The sequence below is a fragment of the Taeniopygia guttata genome, chromosome 11 (genome assembly GCF_048771995.1).
Source record: "Taeniopygia guttata chromosome 11, bTaeGut7.mat, whole genome shotgun sequence".
Classification (NCBI taxonomy): domain Eukaryota; kingdom Metazoa; phylum Chordata; class Aves; order Passeriformes; family Estrildidae; genus Taeniopygia; species Taeniopygia guttata.
Genome location: NC_133036.1, coordinates 17,049,531 through 17,069,757, shown reverse-complemented (window position 1 = coordinate 17,069,757; position 20,227 = coordinate 17,049,531). Strand labels below are relative to the sequence as shown.

The window sequence follows — 20,227 nt, the reverse complement described above, 5'->3', positions numbered from 1 at the left end:
TTGGAGAATTGTTTACCTGGAGTGATTGCTTGATTGGATTCTGGTGAGGATTGTTTGAGCCTGATGGCCAATCCAACCCACCTGGGGCTGGGCTCTCAGAGAGGGTCACAAGTTGTGTTAGAAGTAGTCAGAGAAAGTAGAATGTAGTTTTAGTATCCTCCTTTTATACAGCATATTAATGTATTTCACCATAGTCATAATAAATAAATAATTCAGCCTTCTGAATTGAGTCAAGACATTGTCATTTCTTCCCATTGGGTTCACCTGCATTAACAATATCACACCATATAAAACCTGGGATACTCACTTGTCCAGGCTTGCCATTCTCACACAGGAAGGCCTCGTGCTCTGATGCAAACTCAGGGGCGTTGTCGTTCACATCGAGAACTTTGATAGCAACAGGCACCCGGGACACCTGGCTGTGGTTCCCTAAGGAAAGAAACCAAAGTACCCAAGGTAAGCATATTTAATTGGGACTTAAACACAGCAGTGCTGGCACTGTGACCGTGCTCTTCCTGTGTCCCGCCCTTGCTAAATTGGGCTGCCTCATCTGCAACAGATCATGGAGCTGGAGCACCAGCTGAAGAAGGATGGCCAGGGCTTTGTGGCTGAAAAGAATAAATAGATCCCTGCTGCAAACAGTATTTGTTGGAGGTGAGCTCAATGAAGACCTTTCTTGGTCTAAATTGGTAAGATTTTTCTTTGATGAAGTTTGTATTGTTTTATTGATAAAGTCCATTATATATGGAAAAGGGAAGGCTGCAAACAGCAGAGATTTATTTCTTTGTTTATCTTTGGTAGAGAACAGCACATTTTACTCCATTAATTGTTTTGACTGCAGATCTATTATTTTTTCATTGCAGTTAAAGTACTGACCCACATTGGGAAAAAGATGGATGGGATACTGACAGGGGTGAAACTAGACAGTAATTTGGACTATTAAAGCACTTTGATCATCCACCACTAACCAAAACCGTGACCTGTGAACTTCTTTTTTCACTAAAGTAACAACTCATTATTTATAATATAGAGCTATTTTGCATAAAATTGCTTATCACTGTGAAGAGTAGAATGAGTTGTATGGCAAGAAAAGCTAAATCAACAGTTTGCATCTACTTTGAATAGCTTTCAGAGGCAGCTGCCCGTGTCTTTCCCTCAATTCAGCATTGTTAATTTGCTCAGAGAGTACTTATAAATATTTTAAATTATTTTTCCCCAAGGAGCAAGCCCATTAATTCAGTTTAAACTCAGGTCACCCGCTGATTTGGAGAGTTTGATAAACTGTTCTACAGCACAAGCACACCTGCACAGGTACCTCAACCCCAGTGTCAAAGTCCATCTCCCAGTGAATATTATTTTCTAATCATTTTCTACTTCGTTTGTATCATCAGTAATGACAAATCTCAATATTCAGTGCACTTCTTGGTACAAATGACTAGAAAATACAAGAAGATCAGGTTCCACCAGTGCTCAGGGACCAACTGGTGGCAGCTCTACAAATGACAGAGATGAATAAAGGCGGAATCACCATATACACTGTGGGTTTTGCGGTTTCCATCAGGGTTAATTCTGTTGTGACCTAATCAAATCCGATATCTTACAGCCCTTTTTCCTCCTTGTGTGCTAAAGACATCCACAAGATGGGAGGCTCCACCCAGAAATCTAAATGTGCAAATGTTAATTGTTCTACTGATATTGAAATGGCATAAAAATAACAACTTTTAAAACACAAATTCAAATATACCAGTGCTGTAAAAGGCTTTATATTTCTGGGATCATCTGAAATATCAAAATTCCTCCTAGATAGGACATGGAAGATCACCACACATCAGAATGTAAATGTTTTCCATCTTAAAGAGCCAAAGTTTTAATATGAAAACAAACATATTACAGAAGAAAAAGAAACACTCACCAAAATATTATATGAGCAATATTTATGTTACTTTGCATCTTATGATCTTACTAACAGGTGAGGGGAATACTTATGCCATGAAATAATAATGTATTTGAAACCAAATAAAACCTAATATGCAAATCATTAATTCCAAACATTTTAAACACTTTTTAAATCTTTACTTAATAAAAATACAGACAATGAATCTCAAGCTTATCAGAATTCTCAGCACTAGTGTCATATTTAAACACTAAAGATTTACTTTTATCTAAATTAATGAAATGATGGCAGTTCAAATTTTAAAGACATTACAGAGAAATGTAATTAATTAGATAAGCTTCTAAAGAAATTATTCATGTCCCTTGTGACTGCCCCCAAAATGTTTGTCTTTCATCAGAAATACAAACATTAAATTTAAAGATATTATAATTAGAAACTTGATGAGAATTCATTTAAAAAATTAATTTACTAAACACAAGAGAGACCCAGCTGGCTTGGAAATCTCCAAACAAGGGGATATCTGCTGTCTTTTAGGGTTCCTGTGACGGTGGTAAAATTTGTTGTTGAGAAAGAGAGAGAGATGGGAGGGGGAAATGTATCTACAGCTTGTACTGCCCATCACTCTGAATACACTTCATTATTTTGTCATCCCAAACTTGCCAGGGAAATTCCATTTTGTGCTAAGTGTTTTCCTGCACCCTGAGCACACCTATTCAAACACATTAGTGAGTCCTCACTAAGCAAACGCAGGTTGAAAACGCTGTCAGGATGGAAGAGTTCCATCTGTTCACCTCCATACGTTCCATGTCTGCAGGCTCTCGGTGCTGAAACACGTACAGAGGATGGCCAAGCCTAAACCCAAATCTGCTGGCAGTGTCCCAAATGCTTGGGCTGGGAGTAGGTAGGGATTGGAGTGCATCCAGGCAGGTCACTACCTGCCCCAACTGCATGGTCACTGCCCTTCAGGGCGTTGGGTGTCTCACTGGTTACTATTCAACCTTCAGAACTTTTCCTCATTTGTATGAATGGACAGTCAGTTCTTTCTAAACTAGGAACAAAACTGAGTTTAAGTACTGCGTGGGTTTATGTTTCGTTTGGGTTTTTGCCCAATAAATCCCTCAGTCAGTAGATTTAAGGGAGACTGAGTCTTGCATGCACCAGGTAGACAGCTAGACTGACTGCTTAACTTCCAATCTGTTATTTTATGCAAAATCATAAAAAAGGTGAAGTCAGAGGCTCTTTGAGGAACTAAACAGATTTTTAAAAGCTTTAGCAGTATTTATTGTGATGCACAGTTTAAAAAGTCCTACCTAGAATTTTGCAATATAAAATATCATTTCGGCTGTCACTTGAGAAACATCAGCTTTGTTTGAAACTTTAATGCTCTGAGATGCAAAACTAAAAAAATATTGAGAAAATTTCTACTAGTCTAGTTAAATAAAAGTCTTTTCAAGCTAGGACTGCACAGAAGGGCTTTGTTGGCCATCTGAGGATGCCACTCTGTGTCTAGATGAGCACAGAACATTTCTGAACTCCAGCAGGGAGATCCAGATGAGCACAGAACACACACAAAGAAAGGAGCATCCAGACAGATCCAAGGAAAGGAAGAATCAATGCAGCATAACTAGTGGAACTTATTTTGGGTTGATAAATAAATTTCCAAAAATTATGGAAAATCCACTTGGGATTAGAAATGCATATTGAAAGGTTTGCAAGGGTCATAAGCACCTAAAAAGCTCTTCGGTTTTCTCCCCAGTTCACAAGACTCTACTGGAACATTAAATGCTTGAAATGCCCAACTTGCTGGTACTTCTCTGAGTAACCCACTGAAACTGACTCAGGGTTTAAAAACGCTGTAGAATTTGGTATCAAAATGATGAGGCAGATCAAATAACCAAAGTCAAATTAAAGCAAACAAACAAAAAACCAAACAAACATTATCAAGCAAGTTAGTGTCTCCAAACCTGAACTTCTGGAGGTTACAGTCCCATGTTTTACCAGTTGTTATTGGGATCAACACTTTTCATCCTTCCTGGAAAAAGTCCTACATAACTGTGCAGTATTGTAAGAAATTTTTATTACAAAGCACTGAGTGATATCAACATTGTTACTACACACAGCAAGAGTTTCTAGGAGCAACTAGAGCTTATAAATATAAATTTTGGTCCTGTACCACAACTAACAAAATAAAAAACAGCTTTTCAAATCCCATAAACACTTAAAGAATTCATAAACTTGCTGAAAATATGTTCTCCATTTCCCCTTGACTGATAAAATGCTTTTTGAGATAAAGAGAATTATTGTGGCACAAAATGAAGTTTGTAATTTATTTAAATGGAAGAAATCCAGTTTAGTTCAGTTTTCCTTTAGATAATTAAATAATCCAAAATCACTTCAACATTCTCTATAAAAAAATCATTAGCTGTCTTGCATTTTACCTAAAATTTATCTATATGAATAGAAAGTAGAGTCATATGAATAGAAAGTAGATTCCTAGAAAATAACTCATTTATTATTATTATTATTATTTATTATTATTATTATTATTATTATCATCACAATCACCACCACCACCACTTGATTTGGAAATGGTTATTTCATGCTTCTCTGATTCAAGGAAGTTTCTACAATAATAATATTTTAACTTAGAAGTAGAGGAAGACCTAGTTCTAACAAAGAAATCAAAATCTGAATCAGTGACTTAATAAAAAACAACAGCACTTTACATCCTTTATGTTTCAAACTTATTAAGTTGTATTTTAACAGCTCCTATCCGCCTGACTTTATCAAAGTTTTATCTGATGACTTCATTAAGATAATCCTCAGGATAAGTTTTTTCTCCTGTTACAGCTTATGTTGTTATTTTCTTCAGGCAATCCTTTACTTCTAGAATGCCAGAGTTTATAACAATCTTTCTGTCATATAAAACTAACAAATCTGACTTAAAGAATCCTAAGATACACAGATGCTATTATGAAACAGAGGTTTTATTTATGTTGAAGCTTAACTCTAGGAATCACATGGTGCAGCAAATACCGGGCTTGTTTATCTGCAGCGTTGGGTAATGATCTGATTCAAGAGAGGCTGTGTGCCTGAAACCCTCTCCAACATTGTCAGGAAGACAGCAGTAATTGCCAGCATTTCTCTTAAAAATACCAGAACACAAGCTATTTCTGAGCTAGGACAAAATTCAGACAACAAGCTAAAAACCCAGACAGAACTGTTCAGCAGGAAGATTTAGATTGCCCATTGAAATGATTGTCTTTTTAAAGGATGAGAAATCATGGATTATTGAAATAGCAATATAAACATATCAGTACTTAGTACTTACAGTTCCTGTACGAAGTGCTAAGACAAGAAACAAACACGGCCTCCTAATTATTATTCCATTTGTATTTCTTTAGCACATGGAACTCGCAGAGCAGCACAGATTGTGGCGCGTGTCTGTGTGTACATGTGTGTGGGAGGGGCGCAGAAGGGAAAGGATGTGGAACATATTTCTCAGGTTTGTTCCTTCAGTCATTCTTTGGGAGAAAAATAATAACAGAGTTGAGAAGTTTTGTCTCCTTTCTCCAGCTCCCTGGGTTTATCTTTTTGTGGGCTCCAGAAGGATGAATGAGGCAAGAGCAAAGCTTTGTCACACTCTATTTCTATTTCCTCACCAATAGGCTATTGCAAGTTTAACCAAGAAGTGGTTTAATATTGTCCACCTCTTCAAAGCTGAATTTGGAGTTAAGAGGTTCCCAAAGTTCAGCAACTCCCTCTGTAAAGAGGTGACTCAGGGAGGCCACACTCACCTACCTTTATTCAATATATGAGATGTATCACTTAGGACTAAAGGACTGATTTTACTTTCAGGTTGCTGAAAATACTAAAACAAAAAATAAAGATTGAAACTTCTTTGATACATGCACACACCATGGCAGAAAATGTTAATTAAATACACCATATCCTTCAGGTCCTGTTTTCACTCACTCTCTTTTTCTGTGGGATTTTTTTTTTTTTTGGTACATAAGTGCACATACAGCACCACTCAGATTCTGAATCAATTACCTAAATTATGCAGAAAATGCAGACATGCCTCCAAAAAGACTAACTTTTTTTTGATAAGTGATATTCCACCTAGCCCTGCACTCAGCTCTTTGCTTGCCACTGAATTATTTACTACATTTGAAATCATTTAGGATTCCAAATAAAAATATACTTTCAATTAAACCAGGGATTTCAGCTGGATACTTTGTTAACTTCAAAGGATCAACACTGATTTATAAAACTTGATAATAAATTTTTAAAAGGGAGCCTATTGCTTTCTTACAGGTACAAGGCATACTGATAGAACCAGTTAGCCCTCATTTTGTTTATCCGAGGTCAGGTTGTAATTTGACATTCAAATGCAACTTCTCTGCTATTTTTCATGCCATGAAGATGTGCAGTTATTCAGCAGCTTCACAAATATTTACTCTGTAATTACCTCTGATACTCTGTGAATTGTAAGATCCATTTGCAAAACCGGGAAAGGTTTGCAATTTTCTGCAGAAGTATCTTATTTTGCTTGGTGTATTTGCATGGTACTGCCTTGTCTGAGTGCACAGACAGATCAAAAGGGCTTGGAGAGGAGAGACTAGATCAGAAAAGCAAAACATCCCCTCAAATGTAGTTCACAAGAGTGAAAAGGGCCTCTTCTACCACAACCCTGGCTACAAGGGAAAAATCAAAAGATCCTCTTCTATTTAGATTTAGCTGTGCATGATAAGAGAGAAGTTATCCTCTGCTGCAATGAGAATGAGAACATGGGCCACACTGGGCGAGCCCTAAATTTGTCCTGGAGGGAGTGGAGGATGCTGAAAGAAATTCATATCCACCTTGGGGCTGGAGGGGAATGGGAAGCAAAGACCACCCCCACACCTTGTGCCATCCTTCCAAAAACTCAACAACACTGAAACTCGAGGCTTTCTGGTTATTCCAAATGACTCTGAATGGTGATTTATCTTTAATCCCAATTATGTTTTGAAAGTTCCACATTGGTGTCACCACTTGTTATTAGGTGGCATGAGCTCCAACAAGCAAATACTAGAAGAGACAGGAGATGCTCCATGTACTGGATAAACACAAGTGCGGGTTACATGGAACACACCTATTGCATCAGAGAGAGATTTGGAGGCTGCCATGACATTCTGCTAGACATGCTGCAGCCCATGGCTTGGACAGGTGCACATTCTCTGGATGAGAAACTGGCTGATGGCCTGACCCAGGAATGGGGAATGGTGCCACACGCAGCTGGTGCCAAGAACCAGGGGTGTCCCCCCAGAGCTTAGTCTTGGGCCCAGTCCTGTTCAGTTTCTTTATGGATGATCTGGATGAGGAATTGAGGGCACCTTTAGGCAGTTTGCAGATAACATCAGGTTGGGTGGGAGTGTGGATCTGCTGGAGGCAGGAAGGCTCTGCAGAGGGATTGGGACAGGCTGGATCCATGGGCTGAGGGACACCAGGGCCAAGTGCCAGGTCCTGCCCTGAGGTCCCCCCAGCCCCATGGAGCTGGGCTGGGCAGAGGGGCTGGAAAGCTGCTGCTGGGAAAGGCCCTGGGGGTGCTGGTGACAGGGGCTGACACAAACCCAGCTGTGCCAGAGGCCAGTGGCACCTGGGCCGTGCCAGCCCGGGGTGGCAGCAGGCCCAGGGCAGGGCTGTCCCCTGGGCTGGCCCTGCTCAGGGACCTCCAGGGCTGGGGCAGCTCTGGGCCCGTCATGGCCACCAGAGCCTGGAGGGGCTGGAGCGTGTCCAGGGAAGGGAACGGGGCTGGGGAAGGGGCTGAGGGAGCTGGGAAGGGGCTCAGCCTGGAGCAAAGGAGGCTCAGGGGCCCTTCTGGCTCTGCACAGCTCCTGCCAGGAGGGGACAGCCGGGGGGTCGGGCTGTGCTCCAGGGAACAGGGACAGAGGAGAGGGAACGGCCTCAGGCTGGGCAGGGCAGGCTCAGGTGGACACCAGCAGGAATTTCTGCATGGAAAGGGGGCTCAGGCCTTGGTAGGGGCTGCCCAGGGAGCTCTGGAGTGCCCATCCCTGGAGGTGTCCCAGGAAGGGCTGGAGGTGGCACTCAGAGCTCTGGGCTGGGGACAAGGTGGGCATCGGGCACAGCTGGGACTCCATGGCCTTGCAGGGCTTTTCAGTGATCCTGGGCTCCTGTGAATGCACGGAACATGCAGGAGGAGAGAAAAATGGGCTATGAAAGCAATGGGAATAAATGGATAGGATGAGACTTGGAAAGAGTTGGAATGGGCATCCTAATCAGAAATTGCAACATTTTTGCAATATTTGAGTAAGAATTACGGGACCTTGTCTCTTGACATGCTGTGAGTGCAAACTGCATGTCCTTAGAGGTTGCTCTGCATATCTAATTCTGACCACAGTGAGGTTTATATTCACAGTGGCACATAATAAAGATATATGACACATTAATACGAGTAAACAAATACATAATTCAAAATAAAGTATTAGTAGAACTGCTTGAGAGGGTTGTATTGGAAGCTGCTGAAGTCATATCTGGTTTATGACAATGAAGCAATTCCAGTCTGTTCACTGATCCTAAGGAAATCCTTAAGGGAAAACAATAAAAAAAAACCAACACTGCTGATATCCTTCCACCCACACATATATCCAGAGACCGAACTGAAACAACTTCTGGCAGAAAACAACCTGTATTTGTGATAAAGCACTGTCTAATTGAGCCCTATTTATCTCTAACGAGGACACAAGTCAGGAGGAAGTTTGCAACTATGTTACACTCAGTAAATTAGCTGTGCTACGTACTGAAGTGGGGAATCATTACAACTGCAAAATTAAAAATACAGCTCAAGTTTTAGTGCTTACTAGCAGTGCACTTATTAACAAATACAAGAAATGGCAACCTAGACATATCTGAAGTTTTACAGTTAAATTTTTGTGCAAAAGGCCAATGCAAAGCAAACATGAAGCAAATGGAAAAATGATACTTAACTTCAAGATTGAGCAATATAAAAGCAACATTTGTGATCTCTAGAAGCATCTCCAAGAAGGAAGCATTGCTCTACAGGCCCAGCATTTCAGAAAAGAGGCTACTAAAAGATTTTGAGCTAAGGCTTTCCAATTCCTTGTGGCAAGCACCACTAGGAAGGAAAAAAGTTAGGAAAACAAAGAACTTCAGAATCATCTTTCTGATACTTTCATTATACACTCTAGAATAATCACAGTGTGATGAGATGCCACTGGATCTGTACTTTTGTGGATCAAAGGGCCACAAGCCTAATTAGGATTCCAGATTTTCTGAGGCAGTGTAATGCCTTAAATCATTGTGAGGAAGTAACAGGTTTTAATTTCTAAACATAACAAGAGAAAAAAATCAAGAAAACAATACGGTGTCTTTGAACAACAGAAAATAATTTGACTTAAAAATAAGGCAGTGGACAGGCAGGAAAAGAAATTGACAGAAAAAAAATTTATGACACAACAAATGTACCAGGACATGATTTGCTGCTGTGTTTTTCAATTCCAGCTTAACCAAGGGAGTTGTGCTGCCATAAAACAGTCAGGAATCTGTCCCACACTTTAGAGCAATTATATTATTAATACGCTAATACCTCATGCATATTAAAATCTTATAAAAATATTGACTTAGATATGCAAGGTCTTATTGTCAATTATAATTAGCTATGAAATTTTCTAATGACTAGCAGCAATAATAACAACAATAAGCAGACTGATTGAGGACAAGTTGTCTGGAATATTCGGGGGGGTTTATTTGAAATGATTTCATGATTGAAGTAAAATAATTTATAGCTCAAATAAAATCCCTCCCTTACTCATAGACAAAACATCAAAATGCTTTAATAAAGATTTTTATTAAAGCAGAATTTATTATAGAAGCATTTAAATGTCATTACTTTTAGAGCTCATATTGCTTTCTGAGACTGATTTTCTTAACAGTGCAATTTAATTAATCTTATGTTTCCTTCACAGATAGAATATTGCTGGATATCCTGGATATGAATTGGGTTCTAGGAGTTCAGCATCAAACCTTCTTACATGCGTACCTTCAAGAATAAGCAAAAAAGACCTCTCCAGCACATCAGAATGCACCTTTAAAAAGACCATCTTCTTTGTTTTTCAGATAGAAAACAGTTCCATTCTTTCCTGCCCTGCACCTTTGTCAGAAGCTCAGAGCATGCTGCTCAGTCTTTATTCCAGACAGTAAAGTGCCTCAAGAAGATTGACTGAAATTATACTGAGTTACAAACCCCTCTGACCTGCTCTCATGCAGGAGAACCAGTGGAGATTTCAGACAGTCCCAATCTGCTCAGAACTGATGAACTCAGGTTCTCAAATGAGGTGAATTCCACACAGTATTTCTAAGGTTAACCTTATTTTCTTTAGAACTTCTAATTCAAATGTTCAAAGTGCAGATGGCCAGTTGGTCAGAGTAAAGATGCACTTTGCTAATATAACATATATCCATATATCAGCTATATATCTATATGGTCAGCCTCTAAATTTCCTCAAACGAATAAATATTCTGTGCACTAATTAGTCATGTACATTTCTTGTACATTTATTCCTTATTCCTTGCATTCCTTACTTGAATCCTTCCCTGCTTTATGCCCCAGGAAACCTTATTTCCTTCTCAAATACCACCCAATGCCCCAGTCTTTTGTGTTTTAAGCTTTGAACAGTGTTCCAACTCCTGTACAATTTAAAAAAATGAATATTTGCCAATCTAAAACTTGGATGTTCAGCCTGGATTTATAATGCCCAGAAAACAGAAGTATCATTTAGCGTGTTACTGCAAATCTCTCTCCTTTTCCTTGTCATAATGATGTTCACTATTTTCTTTGACCTTTTTTGTTTTTTTTTTTTTTTTTTTTTTTAATCTGAATGACTTAGCTGCTTTATTCACAGCATCTGTGAATCAGAAGTCTCCAACTTCTACTCAGCATCCCATATCTGAATTTTAGTGCTTGCTCCTGAACTACTGAGGCCACTTCACACAGAGATTGTTTCACAAGCACACTCCTTTCCCATTTATATTTCCCCATAACACAGCCACTCCCATGCTATTATCCATGTGGATCACCTCTCCTGCTATTCTTGAGCTGTGTGAAACACTCATGGGAAAATCTGTGCTATGTTTGAGCACACTTTCACATCTGAGAACTGCAAACTACCTTGACAAGATGCACCAGCCCGCCACGGCCCAGTGGCAAACCTTCTATGACCCGTTAGGATCTGAGGATCTCTGTGTAACCCCCTAGTTATGTGCAAAAGGATAAAAAACACCTTAGCAAATTCTGTGTTTTAGTGTGAAAATGATGGATTATATAGTTTGAGTTCCACTAAACCAAAGCAAAACGGGTCAAGCAGAAAAGGTTAATATTCCTGAGTTTCTCTTGTTTAAACCTCCATAAAGGCTTATTTCCTTTTCTTTCTCAAACTTACTGAAATTTACTCAGCCCTAAGTCAGAGATAATTATATGATGTACCAAAGTAACTCTAAAATGTTAGAATTATTGCTAATAATGCCTATAGTTATTTTTACCATAAAAGCCTAAATAATATTAAATAAATGAAAGCATAATGAAAGCAAAGGTATTCATGGCATTAAAAAGTTCATTGTAGCTGAAGGCTTGTTCTGAAGAAATATGTCTCTCTTCCTTTTTAATTAGTGTCCTTGCATTTTTTAAAGGAACACACACTATAGATAACTTTAGCAGTGCATGTGCTGGGTGATGATTCAATTACTCTATTTATGTTCTCGGTAAACCATATAGAGCCTTTCTGGCTTTATGCCCTTTCCCATTAGGTGACAAAATTGCCTCATACTTCTTAATTTCCAAAGAATGCCATTGGTGTGGGTAATTACCTGTGTCAGAGCCCACAGCTTTGTCCTTGAGATGCCTCTGCTCTGAGCCTGGAAAATATTTATTGTGGTCAAATCACCATTTACATTTCAAGATCTTGTCTAGATTTTCACCTCTTGCTTTGAATAATTATTCAGGAGAATTTCTACTTGTTGTGGCAGTTCTGGGGCTTTGCCCAGCCCTTGGGCAGGGGGCTGAGGCTGCCAGGGGAGTGCTGCTTGCTTGGCATATGGGGCTGAGTGCCAAAAACCCTTTGATCAAGCAGTCAATCCCAATGAAAACAACATCTCTGTGACTGCAGTGCCTGCAGAATAAGGACAGCAGAAATTCCATTTAAACCCTTCATTCTGTGATTTAAACCTTGGCTAAAAGCACTGCTCCAGGCCACAGGCCTGTCCCAGGCACTGGCTTTGGAATTCCCTAGTGGACTGCTCTGTTGTGTGTCTGTGGCTGTGATGTGCAGAGTGTAAGGAGCACAGGATCCCAGAGTGGTTCGGGTTGGAAGGACCTAAAAATAATCTTCTTCCACCCCCTGCCACGGCAGGGACATCTCCCACTGTCCCAGGCTGCTCCAGCCCCAGTGTCCAACCTGGCCTTGGGCACTGCCAGGGATCCAGGGGCAGCCACAGCTGCTCTGGGCACCTGGGCCAGGGCCTGCCCACCCTGCCAGGGAACAATTCCTGCCCAATATCCAGCCTAAGAGAGAGAAGTGCTGCAAATAATCATAACACAGCTCAGTGGAAAATATAAACTTTGAATAGTCCACTCAGTGGTACGTGGAGTGAAAGCAGGCTTGGAGAGCTTAAAGGGATCATAATTTAGCTGTCTTTAGAGATAATGAGCCAGGCTTTCTGTTATTTATTGATGTGTTTGTCACAAATCTGAGCCAGCCAAGTGGAATATATTTAGAAGTCTTTACTTGTTGAAATCTATAGTGTCATTCAAGGAAGCTGAACTATGCAATACACATATTCTGGGGGGAAAATTACTTCACTTTTAAAAAAGAGAATTTCAGATAAGCATTGCTAATAATGAACACATTGCAGTATATTTTGTTTCCAAAGAATTCACTAGAATTCTGTATCTCAAGCAGATCTCATCTTCAGTTTTGGAGGGATGCAAATATCAGGATATTAATATTTAAATCAGAGGAATGTTGTGCAGTCAAATTCTATTGCTAATAAATTTCTAGGCTAAGTTAAACTAGCTTCTCTGAGATAAGTTTTACTTTAGTTTCAAACTACACCAGTTCTCCATTTATTACTGCTGTTGTTATATCAACTAACCAGCAATGATGGGCATTTTCCTAGTATTAATGGCCCACATTGTGAGTGTGCTAGGAAGTATCTGCAAGGTGGCTGTTCCAGCCATTAGAAAATGGAAATGGAAATCCATGGAGCTGGAAGCAGAAAGAGAACAGAGTTTAATTATTACATGCCTTATCCATGTCTGGCAATCTGATCTCTTGAATGATCAGTGATTCTGAGCTCCATTCAGAATCTGTAGGAAGAAATGGTCTAATAAATAAGTCATGGCTATTTGATTTTCTTTTCCTCTGACTAGCACTGACAACACGTAATGTGGTAAGTGCTGGCAAACCTGTGCAAGAAGCTGGGAGAATACTGAGGAGGTTAAACCCAGCCTGAACCCTGCTCTGCTTCACTGCCCAGCAAAATTGGCAGCCAGTTAACATAAGCATGTCAATGGGAGCAGGAGTTACAGCTATAATTGTAATTTACACAGTGAAAAAATGTATTTGTGGGTTCAGGAGAATGGGATCGCATCTGACTTTTAGGATCCTGACTTCACCAGATTTTACTGAATGGTAAAAAATTCATTTCAAGCAAGTAGCAAAGAACCAAAGATGTGATGAGCCTTTGTACACATAAAAAAGATGCACCAAAAGAGACGTCTGTAATTTAATCATTCATTCTTACTGCACTGCAATTCAGGCTGTCAAAAATCCTTGCACATGTCCCCAGATTCCTTTCCTGTTCAGGATACAGCTCCAGAGAGCTCAAACACATGAGCAGCAGTATCAACCCTGACTTACAGAGCAAGTCTAACATTCACCCCTCTCTCAAGCATTTAAATTTAAAATAAATCCCCCAACCTTGGCTACAACTTTAAGCTCATGTAAGTCTCAGCTACACCACAAACTAATGAGAAATCTCATTAGGTCAGTGTTTAAAGCCCAGGGTCAGTGACAACATTCACCCTTTATATCCACAGAGCACAAAGGTTCATTCTCAAGGAATCATTTTACCAGTGGACCCTTTTCCTCCAGACTTTCACCACCTTGGTATTCCTGCTCCTTTCCATTCAGCAGGGTAAACTTGATGAATGGCAATGTAGAAAGAAAATTTAAGAATCAATTCACAGGTTCAATAGCTTTGAGTCTTGCCCTTGCCATGAGTGTATTTCTTCTGCACGCCCTAATCCTGCATTTCAGATGTATCTTTCAAAGATGTCAAGGTTCTTTCTAATATTATCTTCTCTTGAAAATCCATATGGCAGAATTCATCAGCACAGAGGAGACAAGCAAGGAAAAGTGTTAAGCAACAAAGACACAAAAATTAATTTGATCCATAAGAGATGTAAGAAATCACACAATAGAAAAAATGTGTAAAAGATATTTAGGAGTAGACAAATTTAAGGGTAGCAGTTGAGAGGACTAAAGCTGCAGAAGGAGACTAAAGCTGCAGAAGGAGTCTAAAGGAAAATGTGTAGCTAAATCTGACATATTGAAACCAGCAACTAAATATTACCTGTATCACCTAAACATCACCTGTACCATGTTAATCTCATTCAGTTCATTCTTTTCCATAGATGGCTCTTTGCTTGGTTTAATCTCTAGTAACCACAAAAAGATTAATGAATTCACTCTTGTGGGCAACTATTAAAGGGAACTTCCCAGTGTGACCATTCATGGGACTCTCTGCCAGACACACTCCCACCACCCTACGTTGTCACTGCTGGGACTCATCAGCAGCTCCAGGTCCCCTTTTGACTCCCCACGCCCCACTCACAGCCAGAGCAGGTTTCCTCACTGGTTCCAGCCCAGGTTTCCCTCGGCAGAGTCTCAGATCTCTCGTTCCATAAAGCCATTTATTCCCAGCACAGTAACACAGCCACAGCTTGAGCCTGTGCTCTGAGGAGGTACCCCACAGACTTTTATCCTGAGCTTTTATCCCTTGGCAGCCTGAGCACAGGGAAGCTTTGGCTCTTCTTTCTGAGCCCTGGGCTCCTGCCCTGGCTCTGGGCGTCCCTCACCCAGCTGGACATGGGACCCCTGGGCATGCAAAGGGTCACAGGTCACATCCTCTTTTCTCTCTGAGCTCCTACCCAGAGCTCAACCTGCAGTTTGCAAACCAATCACCTGCACCAGGTGTGTCCCTGAACACAAGCAGAATGCACCATGGTTTCGGGGATTTTAGCAGGAGGCAAAAGCCCTGTGCACTGGCCATGCATTTCAGGAACCAGAATGCAAAGGCAAGAGAAAAGTCTGGGCAAAGATGTTAGGGAGAGCCACTCAAGGCAGCTCTTCTTTAGTCTGGCTGGCCAGTTTAAGTCCTTGAAAACAAAGGCTGCAGAAAACTAGAAACTCCTTCAAAAGAGTCTGTCAGCAATGGGAAAGTAAAAGAGGGAACAGCACTATCTAAAATGTCTCACTTTGCACAAGTCTCAGAATACAATGGTAATGCTATTTGTCACCAATAGCAAGAATTATGTCTGAACAAGTACTGGCCAGACACTTGCCCATGAATGAGAACAGAAAATGTCTGTCTTCTAAATAAAAACCCAACCAAATGAAAAACCCCACAAAAATCCCACAAAACAACCCCAAACTGGTCTTTTGCCTGTCAAGTACATGTAGAAGAATCACATTCCCCACTGGCTCACACTTTCCTCTGCCTTGTTTTGCTAGACATGAAAGACTTAAATTAATATTTTGGAACATTAAGATTAAAAATACTTAAAATGTTTAAAATATTTAAAATTTAAAATTATTATTATAACACATTTTAAATCTGATCACTTTTAAAATGATCAGCCAATCTGAGCCTGAGGATCTTCACCCCCATTTCAAGTTAAAATGCAGAAGCAGTAATGCTTCATTCAGCCACACCAATCCTGCTTTGGAATATTCCTACCTGAGACAGTGGCTGAGGGGCTGATACAAATAAATAACTTTGTCTTGGCAGGAAACCGCCAAAAATTAAATCAGCTTAGAGCACAAATTTAGATGCAGGTACCTTACCACCACAAAGCTCTGAAATAATGAATTATGGTTTGCCAAAAGTTGGTGTTTATTTATGAAAGTGTTGCTAAATTAGGGCGTATTCATATGATCTAGGATCTACCATGCTGGGAATCAAGAAATAAAAATCCAGCATGATGGCTTATGAGTAGTAAGCAAATTTAGTGGTAGTTAAATGGCTTGGTCATTGCCCTGCAGATGGAGAGGAGAGCCGTGCACAAGCCTTGGGAAGCAGCCAGCCCAGGAAGAGGAAATGTTCCTGCATGAACAATTCCCACAAATTTATTTTCCTGTGAGAGATCAGCAGCCCATTAATAAGACTGTCAGTGAAGGCATTGTAATGACACACTTTGCATTTGCTGCTTGTGTCTGCCTCCAACAGTTTCTGTTATTTTACAACAGAGATTTTGTCTATTACTGTCTTGGAAAAAAAGTCAAAAAATGCCCATTTTTCCCTGTTTGACAGTTCTATAAGGAAATTTAATTTCTGCTTGAGGAGCTTAAAAATAATTTCACTTAAAGAAGCAAAGACAGTAGTCTATGAAATTAAGCTCTTGTTTTATGTAAATGTTAAATAATTATATTAGGAATGCAAAAATAAGCCATCAGCAGGAACACAAATGCTCAGAACAAGATTGGCGTTATTATTTTCATAGCCAGTCTGATAAGAGGCAATTTTACAATAGCAGTAGATGCTGAGGCTCCCATGAAGTCTAATGACAAGGCTGATTCCTTACAAAATTATTGAGTATAATTATGTTTCAAAAAAGTGAAAATGCAACAGGCAGACTTCATACTCGTGTGGCTGAGTAAAGTGCACTTCTGGCAGCTTTGCTCTGACACACACATGTAAAGGAGATATAAAAATGAACTGGAGGAGTGTCTTACAAAATTATTCCTTTTTTCTTGTTCCTTTTTGACTTCTTGGAGAAAACAAATCGTACAATGACTTCACTTTACTTTTACTATCCCAGCATCTGAGAGTGATGAATCATAAACTAATAATTCTGCTTCCCATGCTGTTGGTTAATCTCATGATCTGAGAAAATTAGTATGGACATTTTATATATTTTTCCTTTAAGAATATTAAAATTATTAACTGGTTAGATACGAAGTGGAAAAAGTATGCCTGATGAAATGACACCTTCCCTTCTTTCCTCATGTGCTTCCCTGTGGCTTGGCTTCCCTGCAAGCAGAGAAGTTTAAATTATTTTTGCTAATTTATCAAAGTATTGTTTGGCTGCAAGATGGCACAGTGACAGGGCACTGCTGGCACTACTGGCAATGAAATCCCCAAATTACTGAGGTGGGTCAGAGGAACACAGGGTACAAGGACTGGAAGTTGGGAGCTCAGTTCACACCTAGACCCACCTTTCCCATGTGTCAGGGATTCCTAAGAGGTTTAGTTTTGAAAACAAGTACTGTTGTGATATTGGGACACAAAACAGATGCTGGACTTTGGACCTGGTTAGCATAAGAGATTTGATAACAGGATGCCTTAACAAGAGCAAAGAGAAGTTTAAAAAGAAGATTCAATCAGACTGGTTCACTGGAAAAAGAAAATTTCATTAATCTCTGCAAGCAAGAGATGTTGTAATATGCATAACTTTTTGTATGTGATTTTAACCTAATCATTGTAGTAAACATTAGTAGTCTTCCCAAAACATTATATAAGCATTGGTAGTCCACAATAAATTCAGTTCTGATCACCAAATCAGTATTCCCTATCTTCATCACCAACAAGTACCACAGGAAAGATATAAGACAAGAAAAATGGGCCAAATAACCATATTTTATCCACCAATTTATTATGTTCATGTCTATAGCACTGTGAAACTGAGCTTCAAATGCTCGGTACCATAATGCTGTACCCTTCAAAGCAGAGATTTGGGGACAAGCAGACATGGCATCAGGCAGCTCTCTCTGCAGGAGTGAGCAGCAATGGTCACCAAGCTCTGCAGGCAGATATTCCTACAGTGCTGGCCCTGTGTGTGCACAAATGGGTCCTGCTGTACCCTGAGTGCAGAACAGAACAGAGGGCTCCAGGGTTTGTGTTCCAGGTCAGGACACCACACGGGGTGCCACCCCCACCTTCCCCACCTGCTCCTTTGCCTCAACACGCTTGTGTCGAATGCATTGTCTAAAATACAGTGCTAATATGAATAATAAATCACACTGCCGTGTGTGATCTTGTCAGCAGCTTCAAATTAATTAAGAATTCTCCTTGATTAAAATCTCTGACCTATATTGCCAGGCAAGGCAGCTCTCCTGACTCAGGTGTGCAGAGCAGCCACCAGGGCTCTGTGGACCTGAACAATGCAGGTTCTTGTTGAGAGTTGGGTGTGAGTAAACTCATCCATATGTATCCAACAGCACTACTTTCATGCAACATTACCCCTGTGCTTAATCATTTATGGCTCTGAAACATAATAGCACTCAGAATTAAGAACGTCTGGGTTGAGCCTTCAATTTACTTCTACAATAGCAAAGCTTTAATTTTTTTCTGTCTTAATAGAGCTAACTATAAGGCTTTGGTTTGTGCTTTTTAAACCATTTTTTAACGTTTACTCTGAATACCCTGTACTCATCTACTGCTTTAGAATATCTTTTGCCCTATTCACTGGGAAAAGAAATGCTGTTGTGAAAACTAAAAGAAAATAAGCTTGCACAAAAATTAAGCTTTATTTCCAAAATTCTCTATCTTGAACAGCCAATACATTTTATTTTACTGAATTACATAAAGTTTCCACTGCACAGCCTGTCAAAATCAATTATAAACCCACCAGAACAGTCAGAGTACTCGAACACTTACTGGTTTCAGTGGCTACAATAGTGATGTTGTGCCATGTGCTGGTTTCCCTGTCCAGGGGTGTTGCCAGAGTTATTTTCCCATCCTCTGCGTTGACGTTGAACTGTCTCTCAAGGTCAGTGTGGCGATCAATGGAAAACCTGCAAAACAGACATCCCTGTAATCTACTTAATGAAGTTGGTGTAATCCATACAGTCACAGAGACAATTTAGGGAGCCCTCTGAGAGCTGCAGTTTTATAGCCAAATGGATTGAGAAGCTCAATAGCATAATAATTTAGAAGACAAAATGACAAACTGAGGCTAAAAAAACTTAATAATTATTGCCCAAGGAATAATTAGCTGTATACCCAGTGTGAAGGTCGTAAAGTGCCCTTAGGTTCACTGGGTAGCATCTCTGAAAAACAGTGCTGATCAAGAGTTAATTACACAATCCATCATGTTTATTGGACAGCTTCTATGGTATTTCACAGTAACTGATGATAATTTCAACAGTAATCTACTAGGCAACAAAAGTGGTGGGCTTTGTGGTTATTTTTTAAAAGGGCTGAATAATTTTCTTTTACCAATAAATTTCAGATTAACGAAGCATGAACGATTCACCAAACACATTATTTGCTTATGGTTCAAGCAGCTCCATGGGCAGAGCGCAGTGAATCACCATTTTTTTTTCCTATAAAACACTGCAAATGCTGGGGGCTTGATTCTTTTATGGGTTGACATCACTGATTTTTAACCAAACAAGTTCCATCTGACAGGTAGTCAGAGTTTGCAAATGTGAATGTCCAGGTAAATTCTGCAGCCCAAGCAGGGAGCCAGAGCTGCAGTGGATTGCTCCAATGGTGATTAAGCAGGACGACGATTTAAAAGGCTCAGATCCAGATCTCCAGAAAGCTTTTTATGTTTGTCCATTTGCACAGAGTTATTTTATTAATGAATTATTCACCGAAAGAAACTAAATTACAAAACTGAGCCTTCAGTTTCTTGACAGGAAAGGTAGGGAAAGAGGGAGTTGAGTGATAAACTATTGATATGGTTTAACAGAAATTGACTTCAAGGGGTTTTACTGAATCCTAATTGTGGATTTCTACAAAAGCCTTTTAAGCCTTTGTGTCTGTGTATTACAGAAACTACCAACATGCACTGGCAGTTTTTACATCTGTTCTGTATTACAGCAAGGCACAATAGTCAGGTGAGTTAAAATAAGGTATCACACTCAATTACCTTATGGAGTGGCCAGAAAAGTGACTCCAGACTGTCACTTTCTCATCACTTTTCTACCTTTTGCAAGCACATTATTAAAATACCCCAATAAAAGTAAAAGAACACATTTTACTACAGTGAGAATGGCATAGTTATCTGAAAATCAGCTATTCCATTCTGGT

At 39.8% G+C, this 20,227-nt stretch overlaps 1 protein-coding gene across 2 annotated transcripts in view; it reads right to left on the bottom strand.

Annotated features, from left to right (window-relative positions):
• The window catches only part of CDH8 (cadherin 8), a 155,028-nt gene that overhangs the window by 33,755 nt on the left and 101,046 nt on the right, over positions 1 to 20,227 (bottom strand). For both annotated transcript variants that reach the window (XM_072934320.1, XM_072934319.1), the window contains 2 exons: positions 18,848 to 18,984; positions 308 to 429 (listed from right to left, as the gene is read on the bottom strand). In XM_072934320.1, coding sequence (XP_072790421.1) covers positions 308 to 429; positions 18,848 to 18,984 — 259 coding nt within the window. The remainder of the gene's footprint in view (positions 1 to 307; positions 430 to 18,847; positions 18,985 to 20,227) is intronic.